At 34.0% G+C, this 18,654-nt stretch overlaps 2 protein-coding genes and 1 pseudogene across 2 annotated transcripts; 2 read left to right on the top strand and 1 right to left on the bottom strand.

The window, feature by feature from the left end:
• Positions 1-217: 217 nt before the first annotated feature.
• Positions 218-1,091, top strand: LOC120173231 (CASP-like protein 4A4; the record flags this gene model as incomplete). Its single annotated transcript, XM_039180457.1, has 3 exons — positions 218-513; positions 608-743; positions 815-1,091. Coding segments are annotated over 3 exons (618 nt in total), but the record flags the coding sequence as incomplete, so codon positions are not given.
• Positions 1,092-1,932: 841 nt separating this feature from the next.
• LOC120173214 (heat stress transcription factor B-2b-like) lies at positions 1,933-3,849 on the top strand. Its single transcript, XM_039180448.1, has 3 exons — positions 1,933-2,159; positions 2,491-2,790; positions 2,879-3,849. The coding sequence occupies exons 2-3, from the start codon at positions 2,554-2,556 to the stop codon at positions 3,425-3,427; spliced, it is 786 nt and encodes a 261-aa protein (XP_039036379.1). The 5' UTR covers positions 1,933-2,159; positions 2,491-2,553; the 3' UTR covers positions 3,428-3,849.
• Positions 3,850-7,627: 3,778 nt separating this feature from the next.
• LOC120173230 lies at positions 7,628-17,641 on the bottom strand (annotated as a pseudogene).
• Between the last annotated feature and the right edge of the window lie 1,013 nt (positions 17,642-18,654).

Below are 18,654 nucleotides of genomic sequence, written 5' to 3'. Positions count from 1 at the left end.
AAGCTTGTTTGTCTCACTAGGCGTGCGCTGCTATCTACCAACCACGACCAACAGGAAATTTCCCATAAAAATCTCAGTCAACATCAACTTCATATTCACAAAAATCCAACTCAAAGAAACAAATCGAAGAGTCTCCACAATATTACCCAGAACAATCAGGCTTGAGAAAGTTTGTCAAATCTCAACCGAAGAATGGAGAAGACAGGGGAAGCAGTGAAAGAAGAAAAGAGAATATGTTTTGGCGATTGCTCGTAGGATCACGCCGGCTGATTCACCTGTGACATTCAATTCTCAGGCTCAGCAGCGGCAGCCCTTTCCAACCCCTTCGCCGTTCTCTTTCTCCGTGGCTTCTACAGGGTGGAGCTCCAGATCTTCCATAAATCATCACTCGACTCTCCTCCTTCGGTTCTCGGTGCTTCTTTTCTCCTTTATCTCGGCTCTCATACTCGCTGCCCCTTCTACAAAGAAGAAGCACCAACCATCTCTTAGCTTCACTGACTACCCTGAATTAATGTAAGCACAACCTAATTTTGCCTTTAATTATTCACAAGATTACGACATAGTATTTCAGATCACCGGAGATGGTTGTTTGTTTGTCTCGGTGTAGATACTGCTTCATCGTAGCCAGTATAGCTTTACTATACGCTGCTTTACAGCTGTTTAAAGGCGTTTGTGACATTGCTCACAGAGGCATTCTGATCTCAGATAAGGCCTCAGATTATGTAAGCTTCGTCCTTGATCAGGCAAGTGCATTCCCCCGTCACATATCTCTACCATTTTCACTTGCTAATTTACGGGGTTGCTATGTAAACAGTTGGTGGGTTACCTTCTCGTGTCATCGGCTTCAGTGGCGGTGCCGATCATTCGACAGGTTGAGCGAGGCACACCACTTCGGAAGGGAGCCGTAGTATCGACCACCATGTCCTTCGCAACATTTATAGTAATGGCAATCTGTGCGGTCTTATCTGGCTATAAGCTTTGCAAGAGAATTGGCTGGTGATTTTGCTCTATGGTTGCTTCATTCTACGACAACCAATAACTGTTCTACTGTTTTAAATTAAAAAAAAAATCCTTAAATCTTTCAAATAACTGTTGATTTTAGGGATGATTATTGATCGAATTGATCACAAGGTAAACAATGTTTAATTCGATTTGAAAACTGCAAGACTCATACTCGATTCGTTACTAGTTAAACTCGTTAAAATTTTTAACTTGTTATTAATAATATATAAAATTTAATATAAACATGAATTAAAAAATAATAAATTAAAAATTAAAAATATATATGTGAAGCAATTTCAAAGTTTAAATTCTAAGGTAAAAATTCATAAATACATTGATATATTAGAACTAAAGTAACAACCCACAAATACACCAAACAACATATTACAACAAATCATTCTCAAAAGTAAAGCAATCAGCATTCTAAAAATATTAAAAACAGAGTCATCTTAAATCTTAAGATCTCGAATCAAATTTAAATTTAAACCAAATCAATTTAAGTCAAATGTAAAATTTTTTAATTAAATCGAACTCAAATTACTCACAACTGTAGAATTTAGTTGGCACCTATGTCTTAGGTGGTTCGTTTAACCTTGTTTTTGGGCTCTCCAAGTCTAAAGTATCCTTTATATACCCATCAAAGAAAAGTTCATCTCAAAACCTTAGGTTAAAACCGAAATAATTCTTTTAATTATTGAAATAAATTGATTTATACATTAAAATATTTAATTAAATATATTTAAAATATAAAAAATAAATAATGTAATTTTTTAATTAATTATGATCCTCATAAATGAAGTTGATATATGGAAAAAGAAATTAGGTTTTCTAATTAATCATTGACATAAATGAAGTTGAGAGGTGTTGAAAAATAATAATTTCTTCCTTTTTTTCCCCCTCTTTTGTTTTAATAAGTTTCCTCATCTCGTTTTTCCTTCTCAAATTCTGCTCCATTATTCTCTTCTCTTATCATTTACTCCACCCGGAACCTTCTAGAAATAACAAAACCTAGCCTCCCATTTCCCCCCTCTCACACAACATGCCAGCTTTCAACTCTATATTGTGTTGAAAACCTTTGATTCAACGGTGTGTGACCGCGCGAGCCAGGTTTCTTGTTACTTGTTTGGTTGATGGGAAAAATTTTGCTTTCTTTCCAGGTATGAATATTAAAATATTTTGACATCCACTTATTCTCCCTGTTAGATTTGAACATTTCAATTTCTTTTGATGTATTTCTTTATGATTGGCGGAAGAAACGGGTTGATGTTGTAATATTTGTTCATCAACTATATAAAAATATCACAGCAGCGGGAAACTGTTTCCGTTTCTGTGAATCTGAATAAATAAATGAATTTTAGTGTTGGATTTGGACGACTAAAGTGGATATTTTCAGCTAGAAGCATCCAAGATATTTCTTTGTTCATTTATTTATTTTATCTCCCAATAACTTTCTCGGCTAAAACGTACGCTGTTATTTTTATTTATCAGCAGCAGTTCAGGAACTAAAGGAGAGGCGGAGGAATATTCTCTCTTTCGAGAGGACCGAACCTTATGGCCTGCGAACCCGCAGCCGGTTTTGCCGCCGACTCGCAGCGATCTTTACCGACTCCGTTCCTTATGAAAACCTATCAGCTAGTCGACGATCCCTTCGTTGATGACTTGATTTCATGGAACGAAGATGGATCGGCTTTCATCGTTTGGCAGTCCGCGGAATTCGCTCGTGATTTGCTCCCTAAATACTTCAAACATAACAACTTCTCCAGCTTCGTACGCCAACTCAACACATATGTAAGTCTTCAAAATTGATGATATCAAAAAGTATAATTTTATCGTCGTGAGAAATTAAATTATTTTATGATTATCGTTACTATTTTAGGGATTTAGGAAGGTAGTGCCGGACCGATGGGAGTTCGCTAACGATTGTTTTCGAAGAGGCGAGAAGGAACTTCTCCGAGACATTCAGCGCCGTAAAATAACGACTGCTTTTGCTCCTGCTTCGGCGACGGTGACCGCTCCGGGCGTTCCTTGTAAGGTATACCCCTCGAACTCGGTCGATGAGCAGGTAATCTCTTCGAACTCGCCTCCCGTAGCTACCATTGTGCACCGGATCACGAGGTGCACGACTAGACCGGAGCTCTTAGAGGAGAACGAGAGGCTTAGAAAAGAAAACATGCAGCTGAGCAATGAGTTGAATCGGTTGAAGGGGTTGATTAACAATATATTAACTTTGATGACCAACCATGGTTCAGGTAACTTTGAGAATCATTCAGATTTGGCAGAAGGGAAGGCGCTAGATCTATTATTAACGAGAAAATTGGCTAGTAACACAGAAGACAGTAGTCCGGAGGAGGCAACGGCGTCAGCGGAAGATGTGACGCCGAAGTTATTCGGAGTTTCCATAGGAGCTAAGCGCGTGAGGAGATAAAATAAGGATGAGGATCATAATAAAAATCAAGTACGGCAGCAGGATGTTGAGCCTGGATATGAGGTTAAAGAATAACCGTGGATAGAAAAGGTCATGATCAAAGCATCGACGTGGCTGGAGCTTGTGAAAGGATCAACGGTATATAAAGCTATTTGATTTTGAAGCATTGGACGGTGTGGATGAAGATGGAGGAGGAACGTGGTCCTAAGGGAGTGTTCTTCGAGGTGTTTGGAACATGACACGTGGGGTGAGGAAGCATTTGTTTGTTCTGGAATGTGATACTCCCAGTTCTAGAGGAGAGCGATGTTGTGAAGCAAAAGCCGTATATGTAATGGGATCCAACAATGTCGTGCGACGAGAAGGGAGGGCCATCATCTAAGATGGTAACCCTATTGATTGAGATAGAGAGTAAAATTTGATTCGATTTAAAAAATCAAAATTTTGATTTAATTTGATTTAAAAAGTATTGACTTGAATTTATTTTAATTTGTAATTTTATAAATTTAATTTAACTCAAAAAAATCAAATTTAAATAAAGTTGTAAAATATAATTTGAATAACTCGAAATTTTTAGTAATTAATGAATTTATTTTTAAGTTTAAATTGAGTTTTTAGATTTTATATAATATATGTAAATCACATAAAAAAAATATGAAGAAATATATTTGTGTTATATATATATATATATATATATAGTTATAGAAAATTATTTAAATTGGAATGAAATAAAATTATAAATATTTATAATTAAATTTAAATTAAAACTTCAAAAATTGATTGGATTAGAATTTTATAAATTTAATTCGAGTCGAAAAAATTTTAAATCAAATTCGAGTTGTAAAATAAGATTTTAATTTAAATAATTTAAAATTTTCTGTTCATTGGTTCGTTGGATTCGTTGAACCCATTTTTGGTGATTCTCAAAATAAAATAAAAAGTCCTAGAATTAAACCAAAAAAAACAGTTAGATCTAGAAACAAAAGAGATTTACGGGGTTTTTTTCTTTTTTCCCCAAGGGGATTTAGATAGTTAGGGTTCTAAGGAATGGTGGAGATGGATAGATGACATATGGAGAATTGACGATGGTGAAACGGGTAATTTTATCTAAATAACACTCTAAAAATTAAATATTATCTGTCAGATATTTTTCTCTAAATATTATCAATTTAACATCCTTTTTGAAAAAGCGTAGATCATGAGATTCATCTTCGTAAGGTTTTGTCTGAGTCGGCACCACAGTGAAAAAGTACGGATCATGAAGCGCGCTTTTGCGGGGTTTTGTCCAAATTGGTGCCACTTAGCAAAGGCGTGAATCATAAAGAGCACATTTGCTAAGAAATCTAACACGTGCAGAGAAGGCGCGAATCATTAGCCGTGTCTTCCATTATTCGCTTTAAATTATTGCACACTCTATTATTACATTAGTCTTAACTCTCTCGGTTATTCACTCATCCCCTCTCATATAAATACCCCGTAATGCAAACATCAAATCACACCAAAATTATTTTTACATTCTTCCTTCTATTAAGTTAAGTAGATTTTGTTATAGTTTTTAGAAGGTAAAATTATTTTTTATTATATTATATTTATTTTGTATTTAATTATTTGATTAAATGTTATTGTATTAATTATTTTGTATTATTTTTTACGGTTATAAAATAGAAAGCGATATCATATCTCGAAACATTTTACTAAGACGGTAACAATATGCTATCATATCTCAAGACGTTTGAGTTCATGCTTCAAGATTTGCGAGGAAAAAACGAGAAATGATACAATTACTTCAGCCTAATCAACAAAGAAATGTGGACAAATCATACGATGGTGGATATCGATATGGACACATAATAACCAACTTGGTTGATGCTATAAATTCAACCTTAAATGGGACGTGCCATTTACCAGTAATAGCTTTGGTTAAAATGACTTATTTTTGTTTGGCAGAGTTTTTTGCAAAGCTCAGGGGACATGCTTATTAAGGGTGGCAGTTTGTTCAAAATCCACTCGAATTCATTGTGATATGGATATTCGAGAGACGTCAAAAAAACAAAAGTTGCGGGCATTGTAGAAACATAGGTCATAATATGAAAAAATGTTAATCTCTTTTATCATCACATAATTGTTGATGTTGTGACGATGTAATCGTTGTTTATGAATCATCGGTTTGTGTTATTTCATTTTCCTTTACTTTTAATTAATGTGCTACTCAAGTGATGAGATACTCAAGTGATAATTAAATTTAAAAAAATTACAAACTAAATAATAAAAACACTAAAAACAATTAAATACAAACGTTACAATTCAAATAATTAAATAATAAAAACATTAAGAAACAAAATTAATAAAAATTCCATAATTAAATAAAAACATTAAGAAACAAAATAAATAAAAACAAGTTTATCGATGGTTGTGTCTTTATGTATTCCACAGGGTGATGGTTGTCTATTTCGATGTGGATTTCTTCGTATAAGTTTACCTTCTTCCTCACTCTCAACATCATCAGTAGCTACATTTTGCTGATGAGGGACGTATAACGATGTAGCACCTCTATAGAATTGGGTTTTTTCAAGCTCTGAAGTATACATGCTCCCATGTCATAATAGCTTACTCTTATACTCGTCTAAACTATAACCATTTTGTAGATCTCGTTTACCGACTTTCAAAAGTATTTAAGGTATATGAATTTGAGTTTCCCCATAGGTAATGAGAAAGACAGATGAGGTTCAGAATTGGCTTCCGATTGTACCAGTTTCGTCCTTATTAAGGGTGGCAGTTCGTTCAAAATCCACTCGAATTCATTGTGATATGGATATTCGAGAGACGTCCAAAAAAAACAAAAGTTGCGGGCATTGTAGAAACCTAGGTCATAATAGGAAAAAATGTCAATCTCTTTTATCATTACGTAATTGTTGATGTTGTGACGATGTAATCGTTGTTTATGAAGCATCGGTTTGTGTTATTTCATTTTCCTTTACTTTTAATTAATGTGCTACTCAAGTGATGAGCTATTCAAGTGATAATTAAATTAAAAAAATTACAAACTAAATAATAAAAACACTAAAAATAATTAAATACAAACGTTACAATTCAAATAATTAAATAATAAAAACATTAAGAAACAAAATAAATAAAAACAAGTTTATCGATGGTTGTGTCTTGATGTGTTCCACAGGGTAATGGTTGTCTATTTCGATGTGGATTTCTTCGTATAAGTTGATCTTCTTCCTCACTCTCAACATCATCAGGCTATATTTTGTTGATGAGGGACGTATAACGATGTAGCACCTCTATAGAATAAAGACCTTGAGGTGTAAGACTAACTGCTCATAGAAAACTGTAGCACCGCTCATAGAAAACTGTAGCAACGCTCATAGAAAACTGCAAAAACATCGACATCGATGAATACAAAAACTGAGTCGGAGGTTTTTGTGTCTCTGGTGAAGCATAACCCGCCAAATAAGTAGTATATGAAGACTATGCTGGATCTATAAGCGTGGGAGTATATATGCCAAGAAGAGTCATAAAACCCTGTAGTGGCGACATATGAAATGGTTGTGATGGCATCGAAAACAGTTGCAGTGTCATTTGAAATAATTGTGGTACCATCTGAAACAGCTGTAGAATATAAGTCAGTGATTGTTGTAATGGTTACAGTGCTGCAGCTGAGGACAAGTCAGAAGTTCCTGTTCTCCGTCCACGAGTCATGGGACGATAATGTTGTGACGGTGGACGGTTTTCTCGATGCCGACGAATGCTCCTACCTCGTGCTTCCTCAGAAAGTAGGAACGACTTCCCGTTCGTGTTTAACCACTGATAATAGTCATCCGCAGCCGAATAATAATCCACGTAAATTGGTTCCCTATGAGGAATGCGTCAACGACGATCCTCCAAAATCATTACCCGCTCGATATGCTTCATCATCTAGTTGACTTCTTTTTTGCCACGTTTATCGATGTTATGCATATTGGCGAGATTACTATATGCTTGATGAATAGATTGTACGAAACTAAATTGGCGGAGCACGTGATCAATAGGATGTCACTCGACAATAACATAACATATCAGAGGGACCACCACCATCCATACATCTAATGGGCCACTCAAGTGAGGTGGGATGCAACGCCTCATTTTTTCAATAAAATAAGGAGCTCATTAAAACTAAAACAAATATATATAATTTTTATCAAAACAATATTCTAATTATATAACGATAATTAAAGGTAAATCACGGTGATCAATGAGCAACCGATTTTCTTCCAATTCATCTGGTATATCACGGTGATCTTTCCTTATAGATGACCACCTATTTAGTGTAAAAAATCATTATATACTCAAAATATTATTTATATACAAACTTAGTATTGAAATTACCTCAACAATGACGATAATTTTTTCAATAATCAGTGACTCGACATATTTCTCTATACAAAGATGTCAAAACCATGGAGCCCCAACAGAATGAGCCATCAACTCAAAAACTTGCGAGATAACGAAACCATAAACAATGAACTTGGTTACGAGATTTATCGGGCATCAAGATCCCTCCTATGAGTTGCAATATGCAAGATTGGGAAAATATTTGAACATGTTCCTCGGAATAGTTGTCACTCAACTGTCGAAAATTTCTAGCCAACCATGATAACGGTATTCGACAACCGTTGAAATTAGACGGGATACCTCCAAGATACAACTTGCACAAGGAATGCCAATCACCATCCGCCACACCAGAAATAACAATCCATCTATCGAAAGCCCCAAATGTAATGAAACATCCTCCAACATAATAGTGCACTCCCAGACAATGAAGATGAAATATGTGTATCTTTGGTCTCCACCTCTCAATCAAGGCAGAAATAAGGTTGGATTCAAGGTCACAGTGTCCTTCATATTTCGCTATGTAACCGAATCCAGCCTCAACTAAATACGGCAAGACACGACTCAATATCTCTAATTTAGATAAATGGATTTAATATACGGTCATTCACCTAATTAACTAAATAGTATACAAATTAAAATATAAATTAATACTAAAAAATAAATGAATAAAACATTTATAATAAATAAAATAATAGAATTTAAAATTATTATCGTATTGGCAAAATGACTCGATATATGATTTTCATCTAAACACAACAACTCGCCTACCATTTTATAACTGCAGAAAGTAATAAAAAAATAATACAATAAAATATAATATAATAAAAAATTATTAAATGATTATAATATAATAAAAAATTAGCTTCTAAAAACGATAATTTACTTACTTAAAACTTAATGGAACGATATATAAAATGAATAAATAGAGTGTTTTTTGTGTCGTATGAGTGTTGGATGAGATGTATTTGTAGGTGAGGGGACGGGAGTTGAGTGGTATTTAAGTCGGGACGGTTGAGATTTAAAGCAAAGGCGCACTTCATGATCCGCGTTTTACCATCGTGGTTTTAGTTCGGATAAAATCACGTGAAGGCGCGGATTATGATCCACATTTTTTCACCATGACACCAGCTCAGACAAAATTTTACGAATGTGCACTTCATGACCCGCCGTTTGGAGGTTTTTATCGACAAATAATGTTAGCTGCACTTCTTACACACGCCATATTTCAGTTTTGTCTTAATAATTACTCACTTTTTACTCCACTCCAACGTTAAACTCATTTGTATTATACGTTTTTGTTTTATTTTAGTTTTAAAGTATAATAGTTTTTTTTTATTAATCTAGGATGAATATAAGTGATATTATCTGTATTAAAAATTCTTAACTAGTGACGGATCCATAATTTTTTTTCAGAGTGAGCACATATATATTAATAATAATAAAAATTCGTATGGGGCATACACAAATAAAATTTTAGGGTAGACACCTTTAGTAAAATGAACAACTAATATAAAAAAAAGCAAATTTCAGGGTGGACACCTTCAATAAAATGTACAACTAATATAAAAAAATTCAGATTTCAGAGTGGACATAAGTACATGCATCTATTAGTGCTCTCAACCATTAAACAATAATGCTCAAATATCTTACAATCTCTCGTACTCGAGCCTGAAACCTATATTAATAACAAACATTCCCTTTAACTAATGATAACGAGGTAGCACTGTTGTTGCAAGGTATATAGTTTTAAGTTTATAATCTGTGTACATTTGCTCATTTACTTGATAAAAGTCTATGCACAAAAATGTTAGTTATAAATGCATTCCGAGTTTTCTAAATGGATGCACTATGTGTGCATCTCTTCTCTTTAAAATATTGATTTGATAATGAAAAGAAAACACAAGATTTAAGAATAATACAAGATGTTGAAGCATTTTTCTGCCTTGTTTTGGTAAAGTTACTCCATTCCAGTTTCTCCGTGAGCTGAACGTGAAATCCATCCGGAAATTGTAAACCTGGAGTTCGGACTATATTTTCTCCTTCGATCGGATCCCACCTGAAAGGGTTCGGAATCTCGATGAGTTTCTATCGACTGATCAGTGCAGAGCAGTTACAGAACATGTTTTAGTATGTAGCAGCATGCTATTACCTGTATTTTGTAATCAGACAATGAAGAAATACGGCCATCTGCACTTTAGTGAAGTCTGTTCCTACACAAAAACTCATGCCACCACCAAATGCCATGAAATTCCTTGAGGCTCCGTGTATTTCTGTTCCCTGCAGTTACATGTTACAGTCTTTTTTGAGCTCAAAAGTAAATTTTATGTCAGATTTCTTTTCGGATCGATCTCGCAGGTTATGGAAGACACAATTTACAGTATTCACACACCTCCCATCTTGATGGATTGAAGATGAGGGGATCTTGGTATTTTTCGGGATTGAGGTGGCCGGGGGACAGACCATTACCGCCCAACCTGCCGGAATGGTATATCCTGCATTTTTATCGATATGTGTTAGTTTTCGTATTAATTGAATGGCTAGAAATTGGAGAGTGATTTGTTTTAATGCTACCTTTGAAATGGATTTCCCTTGGTGTTTTTCTGAAGATTTCCGGAACTATATTTGCCAGTCTAACTGTTTCATTGATGAGCTGCATGCAACTTGTACTTGTCAGTATGGACATAAAACAGCCTGATTGCAAATGACAGATTTGTTTTAACTGCAACTGTCTCACCTGGAAGGTATATGTCATCGATTTGTATTCTCTCCATTTAATCCCGGTTTCGGTATTTTCCCGGTTTCGTAGAACTGCCTCATGCTCATTCTGTAATGTGGAAATACTAAGTGTGTGTTTGGTGGGAAGAGGATTTTTCAGATAAAGGATTTTAGCTTTAAAGGATGTCACATACTGTTAACTTGTTCAGCACAGAAGGATTATCAGAAAGGAATTTAACAGCTAAAGTTAGAGCTAGGGACGTGGTTTCGAAGCTGGCGAATAGAAGCACGAACATCAAATCCAGAGCAATCGCCTCGTTGAGTATCGTTCCCTCTTTCTGAAGTTCTTCGATGACGAAATCGAAAAAGTCAGTTTGCTGCTTACAGGGCATAGACCGCCCTTCGTTTAGCAAGTCCTTCAGCATTTTCATTGCATTTGCCCTTCCCTGTAGTTCCATAAGTCTTAACTGGTGCTAGGAAATTGGTATATATAAACCAGTATTGTACCTGTAAACATTTGTGATAAGCTGTTCCAGGAATAGCCAATGAAAATGAGATTAATCCCTGGATGAATGCAACAAAATTCCCCCTCAGATTCACCGACGAATCGTCTCGGTCATAACTTAAAAGCTTTTTGGCAGTCAGATCAAATATCATATGCAAAAGAAGACCGAGTTATTGTTTTAGACTCGACCAGAAACTTACACGGATGATGAACCATGAATGAGGTATATAAATGTTGAATTACACTAGCAGCTGTTTCTTTTAATTCAACTGATCCTTGGCTTGACCGGCGTTGTAACATTCTGCAAGCCGTGTTCTCAACTTCAGGTAACATCTTTTGAAGGCTTTCAGGACCAAAGAGATTATTCTTAAGGTACTTGTACATGAAACCATGCAAGGAACCCACATTCTGACGTCCAAAGATCTCTGTGAATGTATCAGGATACCAACTCTGAAACAGTTGTCCCTCTTGCTGGAAGACGAAATGATTGAGATCCGGGTCGGTCGACACGTTCAATTATATCCGATTATACGTTCTATTCTGTCACGAGTAATTAGCTGAGTGCAACTAGGTTGTTATGTGCTGCACCTATGAGTTTTGTTATATGGTTATGGTTAGAGTTGTTAGGTTTGTTAGATCTCTGTTAATCAATCCATGACTGAGCTTACTTTCTTATAGATATGGCCTGATTCTCTTTGAGAATATTCCAGGATTATTAATTAAATCTATGAGAGTGCCGCCTCTCTTTTGCTACTCTATCATGGTATCTTTCGCCATCATATCCTTGTGGTTTCACACTGCGTAATTATTCTTTTTTGCTTCATGTGACAGTTCTTTGCTCTTTCATGGCTGATTCGTCTTCCTTCATAGTGGTTGTTCAATATCTTCCTAAGTTGGACATTGTGAAACTTTCAAAAAATAATTTCATTATTTGGAAACATCAAGTGCTATTGATTGTGGATAGATATGGCGTGTTGATGTTTGTTTCTGATGATCTTCAGCCTCCCGAGCAGTTTCTCCCCACATATGATGGGTTGATGGTTGAGAATCCTTAGTTTTTGGTGCATCGTAAGTAGGATAAGCTTCTTGCTTTCTGGTCTCTAAACTGCTTTGTCGCAGGTTCTTCTACATCTGATTGTCTTCAGGACTGTTGGTGAAATTTGGAAGAGCAGTCTCTTTTTTTGGAGCTCATTCAAGTTCCAAGTTTTCTGCCTTGAGGCACTCTCTTCATTCTAAAAAAAAAGTAGAATCTCTTGGTGAGTGAATTTCTAGCCAATATCAAGCCCATCTATGACAAGTTGTTTTCACTGAACAAGAGCAGGTCAATGTTGTTTTGGCTGGGTTACCTGTTGATTTTGAATCAATTATTGCCATTTCTTCGAAGGAGACAGTGGCGTTGTCCAATCTCACTAATATGCTTCTTGACTGTGAGGCAAGGCATAAAGAGTTCTTCAATGATAATGGATTGGTTCAAGCTAATTTTGCTTCTCATGATGATAACCGAATGGGAAACGGCTATGGTGGGCGTATTATTTTAGATTCTCATGATGATCTTCATAATTCTCGGGGTGGTGGTCGTGGCCGTGGCCGTGACTCGTTGTCGTTTTTAACAACCAACCACAATGCCAGTTGTGTAGTAAATATATGGGCATTTAGTGCAGAAGTGCTATTTTCATTTTGATCAAAATTTTCAAGGTGCTTCCACGGGGGTTTCGGTCGCCCCACTAAGCTAGCCTCGAATATCGGCCCATACCTGCAAGTAACAGCAACAATTAACATGACAAGAATGGAAGAGTGATGGAGATCGATTGATTATTTTTTACCATTTCATCCTCTCTTTGACGAAGGGAGCGATATCGAAAGTCGAGTAAGGGGCGAAGAACCGAAGAGTCTCACCGACAAGTGGGAACCCCATTGCACCTGGTGGAAGTTTACCATTGCACCTAGGAATTAAAATATAAATATCATTTTTATTATTTTTTCAATAAATATAAAAGTACATATATTCTTTTTAATAAACTAATTTTATAATATTAAATTAAAAATATTAACTAAATTATCTCTTCATCTAGTGGTTGGATTTTCGTCTATTTTTTGGTCCCCGTCAATGGTAAAACTTAAAAGGTGCTTTAACCTGAAAAACTGAAGAAGCACAAGGTTTAACTTTTAGCCCTTTTTTTAAGGGCAACTGTAGATTTGAGAGGATTCATGGAGGATCATGTCTGACCAAACTAAGAATATTAAGACCAATCTACATTACATCGTTAAATACCAAAACAAAACAAGACAGAATCTAGTGGCTTCTTTGAAATAGTCTTGAAAATCTAAGCTAAATTTTCAATTTTTATTATGTCTCCAAATCAGAATCTGCTGTAAATCCTAATCTCACATACTTAAACTCCACAATGCCAAAGACCCATTCTTGATGCACACATCACTAAGATTTCGAATGCAACCACTGTGATTGTGTACTAATTTGAAGCGACATCATGGTTAACCAAAAAAAAGATAAATTATTGAGGTAAAAGTAAAAACAAATTTCAATGCATAGAGCACCGGCCCAGTGGGCCATTGAGCCACGGACTGAACCCCTCATGCAGCCGAAAACTAGTACCACAATGTACGTAGGTCAATGGAGTCGATCAAACAATGAGAGTTAAACCAATAATGTTGCATAAAGGAGATGTAACAAAAATATAATTACATGCAAAATTAAAATTTAGTGAAACAATCATATTAATTTATAGTTGTTAGAAAAAATGGTTAATCCGAGATAAAATAATAATATTAATAAATATAATTATATAATCGTACGAAGAAAAATAAATAAGAATTAAAATAGAGGAACGTGATTTGTTTACTCGTAGAGTATGATAAATCAAAGAATGATTTTTGTTGAGGCATGTATGAATAGTTTCCTTAAGACAGATTCGTATTCTCCTCGGTGCTTTGAGTAACGTTGGACGTCGGTCTCACAAGATACAACAACAAACGATCACAACAGTAAACACAACCGTAGTGATCAGTCGAACACAATCTTGCCTTTCTCTATCACCGGAAAGAACGAATTTGGAATGAACTTTCTAAGTGTTACCATAATTCAACTTTGTGAATTGTGTCTCAAAGTTGTCTTTGTAACTTGTGTTGTGTTGTGTTTTAGAATTGTGCCTTAAGTAGCATATATATAGAGAGAGAGGATGAGATGAATTGAAGGGTTAAGATATTTCGATGAAATGACTTGATCTTTCAATTAAATGACTTATCCTTTTGATGAAAAATGCTTAACATTTTCATGAAAGGATTTAATCTTTTCACGAAGAGAATTGTTGAATAGATATGATTGAATGGATGCGACTTTAAACCAAAAATTAAGTTCATTCATCAAGCGACATGACTTATTATTAATTAGCTATAAATAGCATCAATTCATTCAATAATTTTTCCAACAATAGTTTCATGAAAAAAATCGATATATAAACCAATATTCAATTATATATATATTAAGATAATGTGATTACAAAGTAATATCTGTTTAAAATACTCTTAATCATTTAATAATGAATGCTCAATCACCCTACCGCAGTCGTTAGTGCTCAAACCTATGATCTTTAAGAACAACAATGATTTCTTTAAACACAGAGATAAATTAGTTCGTGCTATTTATATAATTTGCCTAATAATAATGATATAGAAGAAAAAACTGAAATTGTGGTCGGACAGGTAATTGAACTATACAGTATAGCCCTTAAGACTTAAGAGAGGACCAAATCTTGTTGGTTGGAACTTGGAAGTTGGAACTCTGTGAACAAACAAACAAACATGGTATCTTCATTCTAAATTTCCTTCTTATTTGGACGGCTACGATTATTTATCCCAAACTAAAATAAATGGTTGTTCCTTTTTCCCATATGTATGAGGTAAGGGGGGGTAAGATAGTAGGCTACCCCCAACACTAGGTTGAGAGCAGCTTCCGTAAGAGATCTTCGAATTATGAAATGCCCTCCGTGGGACTCGATCCCACGACCTCAAAGTTAAGAACCTTGTGCTCTGAGCTGGATGGTCATTTCTATTTATCCCAAACTAGTTCACTCCAAAAATATTCTTCATTAAATCTTAGTTGGTGGCTCAACCATTGTATTCTATAAAATCTCTGGATAATAGTATTTTTTTTCTTCATATTTTTAGAAAATGAATTGGATTGTTTTTTTTATTTATTTAAAAAATATATTGAAAGAAGATATGCTATAAAAATAGACAAAGAGTGTATTATAAAATAGACAAAGTCATCAATTGTTTTCATACGAAAATTGAATAACATAATTTAAATGTGTAAAAATAAAAACTCGATAAAAATATGATAAATTAAAAAAGTGAAAAGAGGAAGAAGGAAGAAAATCAACTATCAATAATTAATCAAGGACGGGGAAATAGGAAAAAGGACCGACCAATTTTTTTCTCATTTATAATGTGACATTTGATTGTACGTCGAAGATAATAACGTCATATTATCTATTTTATAATAAAATGGTAATATTAATTTTATAATTTTTAAAAATTAACATCTGAAAATTTAGTGATATTTTTAACTTTACACGTTTAAATTGCACGATGGATCTCAACCGTAGCCGATGGATCAACATGATCAGTTAATCACCCTCTGGAAAATAGTGAGTAGGGATGTATACGAGACGAGATAGATTGTGAGTTACTCGAAATTGATTCGATCAAAATTTGATAAATACCTGACTCAAATGAACTCAATTTGAGCTTGAGCCCAACTTGAGTTCTTAACGAGCCGAAACGAGCTACTTGATACTCAACTCAAAAGTTCATAAACAACTCGAAAATATAATATATTAAGATTTTATTATTTAAAAAATAAATTATTAATAATATTTATGTGTTGAATTTTTAAAAAAAAATGCAGTATAAAATTTTCATATATTTAAGGTTTAAGTTCGAGTTTGAGGTTTCAATCGAGTTAAGTTAAAGATTTTTTTATTTCGAGCTTTTACGAGCTTCAGTTCATGATTTAAGTTCAATTCGAGATTGAAAATTTTAGACTCTCAAATTTTCGAGTCTAATCAAACTCAATATTACTCGAACCTGGCTCTTTTACACCCTAATAATAATAATATCCGGTAAACACAAATGATCGTAAACACAATTAGAACGATGAGGTCGGTTTTGGTAATTTAACGTCATGATGAGATGTAAGAGTACTTCATCCAAAGCTAAATAACAAATGATCGTAATTTTATAGTTTATAAAGATTATCTGAAAGTATATACTAAAATTATAATTTTTAAAATTTATTTATATTTTATTTGAAAATGTATTAAATATTAGCATTTGTCAAATTTCAAGAATTTATTATAGTATATTGTTATCGCATCAAATGATTTCAATAATTAATAAAAATATTATTCTTTCTAAAGATATTAAGTTCGAATAATTATGTCTACAGAATATGTATGAATTGTCAAAAATTAAAAAATATTCTAAACAGGTATTACATTATAATCACTCATATTATTAAAAATATAATAGATTATTGAAATTGTTAATATATATATAAATATGTTCTTGGCCACAGAAGGGAAAATGGCCCATCTTCCAGGGAAGTTTAAGGACGAAAACTTAAATTTTAAGTCTAAAAAGGGTACACTTGGACATAGTCGAAAAACGATAAAAATCATAACATTTTACGTTTGACATAGTCTAAATTTTTCTTTTTTATAATATTTTTTGTTGACAATTAAAAATATTATTTTTTTCGTTATATTTTAGATTCAATATAAAATATTACAAATATAGTAACATTTTAAATAACGTCTAACTTAAAATATTATGAGTTTTATCATATTTTAAATTGTATACTAAAATCATTATATTTTTAATTTACATTAAATTACCGTACATCAGAATCAATCATCTTCCATTCAGCCAACCACCACCTTTCTTGTGTAGAAAAAATGGTTACATTGTGCTTCCATCCAATCATATTCAACAGTTCAGCTATCTAAGCTCATCCGCCAGCTAATCTCTCTCACTATGATTATAAACCAAAATCCTTCCATTGAAGAGAAACTTACAAGACCAAACTAGCAAAACTATATTCCCCCCCCCCCCCTCAACCCTGTTAAAAACTCCTCCCAATTTCCACCCTTATCTTGATTAGACATGTTACTCATTATGCACATGAATGTGTCTTGAAACTCAGAAAGGGGGTAGTGTTGATCAAGAAATTCTCTCTTTCGAATGTCCTGTCATCACGCCACTAGTTGTGGGGCATAGGGACGGGTGCATATCGGTCATATGAATCAAATGCATACTCATTTTTAAATATAGTTTAATATATTAAAAGATAAAAAATAAGAAATTTTGTATACCTATTATACTGAAAAATCGAGTATTAAAATTTTTAAGCACTATTTCTAAATTTTTTAGTCCACCACTAGTAGGGCAGCTTCGATTCCTTAATATAATTTAGGGTCATATCTTTGTTCGCCACCCCAACTTGCAACATCTTACACCAAATATCCTTCTCATCTCTCTATAATAGTTGACCTTAGAGTAACATCTTTGGGGCTTTGTGCATAGTCGGCCTTCCCCATATTCGACTAATTATTTTCAATATAATATTATTTTATTTTTAATATTTTTATATAAAATAAATATGTATATATCAACTAGCACCTCGATCCATTAATAGGTTCATCCACGATTTATGACGACGACTCTAATCATAACTCTATAATTAGGCAACTCTAATAAACTTCAAATACTTATACTTCTTTAGTAGTTTAATTAACATCATCTTATCCGGAAGATTAGTAATCACAACATTCTAATAGATCATATTGCCCATTCAAATGGTATCTTAACAAATCCAACCTTAATTGGTTCCCTTGGCATGCAAAACCATGTATTGTTTTTAGGTAGACGTGGATTCTCAAAATTGCAGAACCTTGTTCGTGGTTGAATTTTTAATATTGTCGGGGGATATCTTAGCAGACCAAATCATGTTGGTGAATCGGTGGCCACGTCATTTGCATGCACGTCCACATATGATATAGAGTATGTATATTACAGTTTAATATTAAGAAGAAAACATGCACGTGTCGCCCTCGTGCAGGTAATGTAAGTCCGGAGTTGAGCTACACATTGAAGAAAAGGGTCCACCTTCAACTATACCTACCTAATCTAAGAGATACAAGTCAATCCACTCTGCTTATACAGTACTAAATTCTTTTCTATATGTTTACAATTGCTCGTCATAAGGACACGTGTAATGGGATTATTTAGACAGGACACGTGCAACAATATTGATGGGGTTTTTTCACAGAACCTTTTTAGACAGTCCGATCAAGGTTTTCTAAACCGCAATCCACGGTTGAAATTCAAAGTTTTTAAACCAATACGTGTCTGTCAGAGCATAATGGTACGTATAGTTGTTCCATGTCAAAGATACCTTAACTTGTGTCTTTTGGTTTTATTATAACTTGTGGCAATCATCAATCCTGTAATGAGAATTCCATTATGTTTAAAAAGCCGAATGGAGATTGAGAAATACTTAAGTATATAATCAACGTGATTACCGATTTGTAAATTTGAAATAACATGGAAC

Source organism: Hibiscus syriacus, unplaced genomic scaffold, assembly GCF_006381635.1.
Source record: "Hibiscus syriacus cultivar Baekdansim isolate YM2019G1 unplaced genomic scaffold, ASM638163v2 tig00111942_pilon, whole genome shotgun sequence".
NCBI lineage: Eukaryota > Viridiplantae > Streptophyta > Magnoliopsida > Malvales > Malvaceae > Hibiscus > Hibiscus syriacus.
The sequence above is the reverse complement of the archived record's forward strand: the minus strand, read 5'-3'. Positions and strand labels throughout refer to the sequence as shown.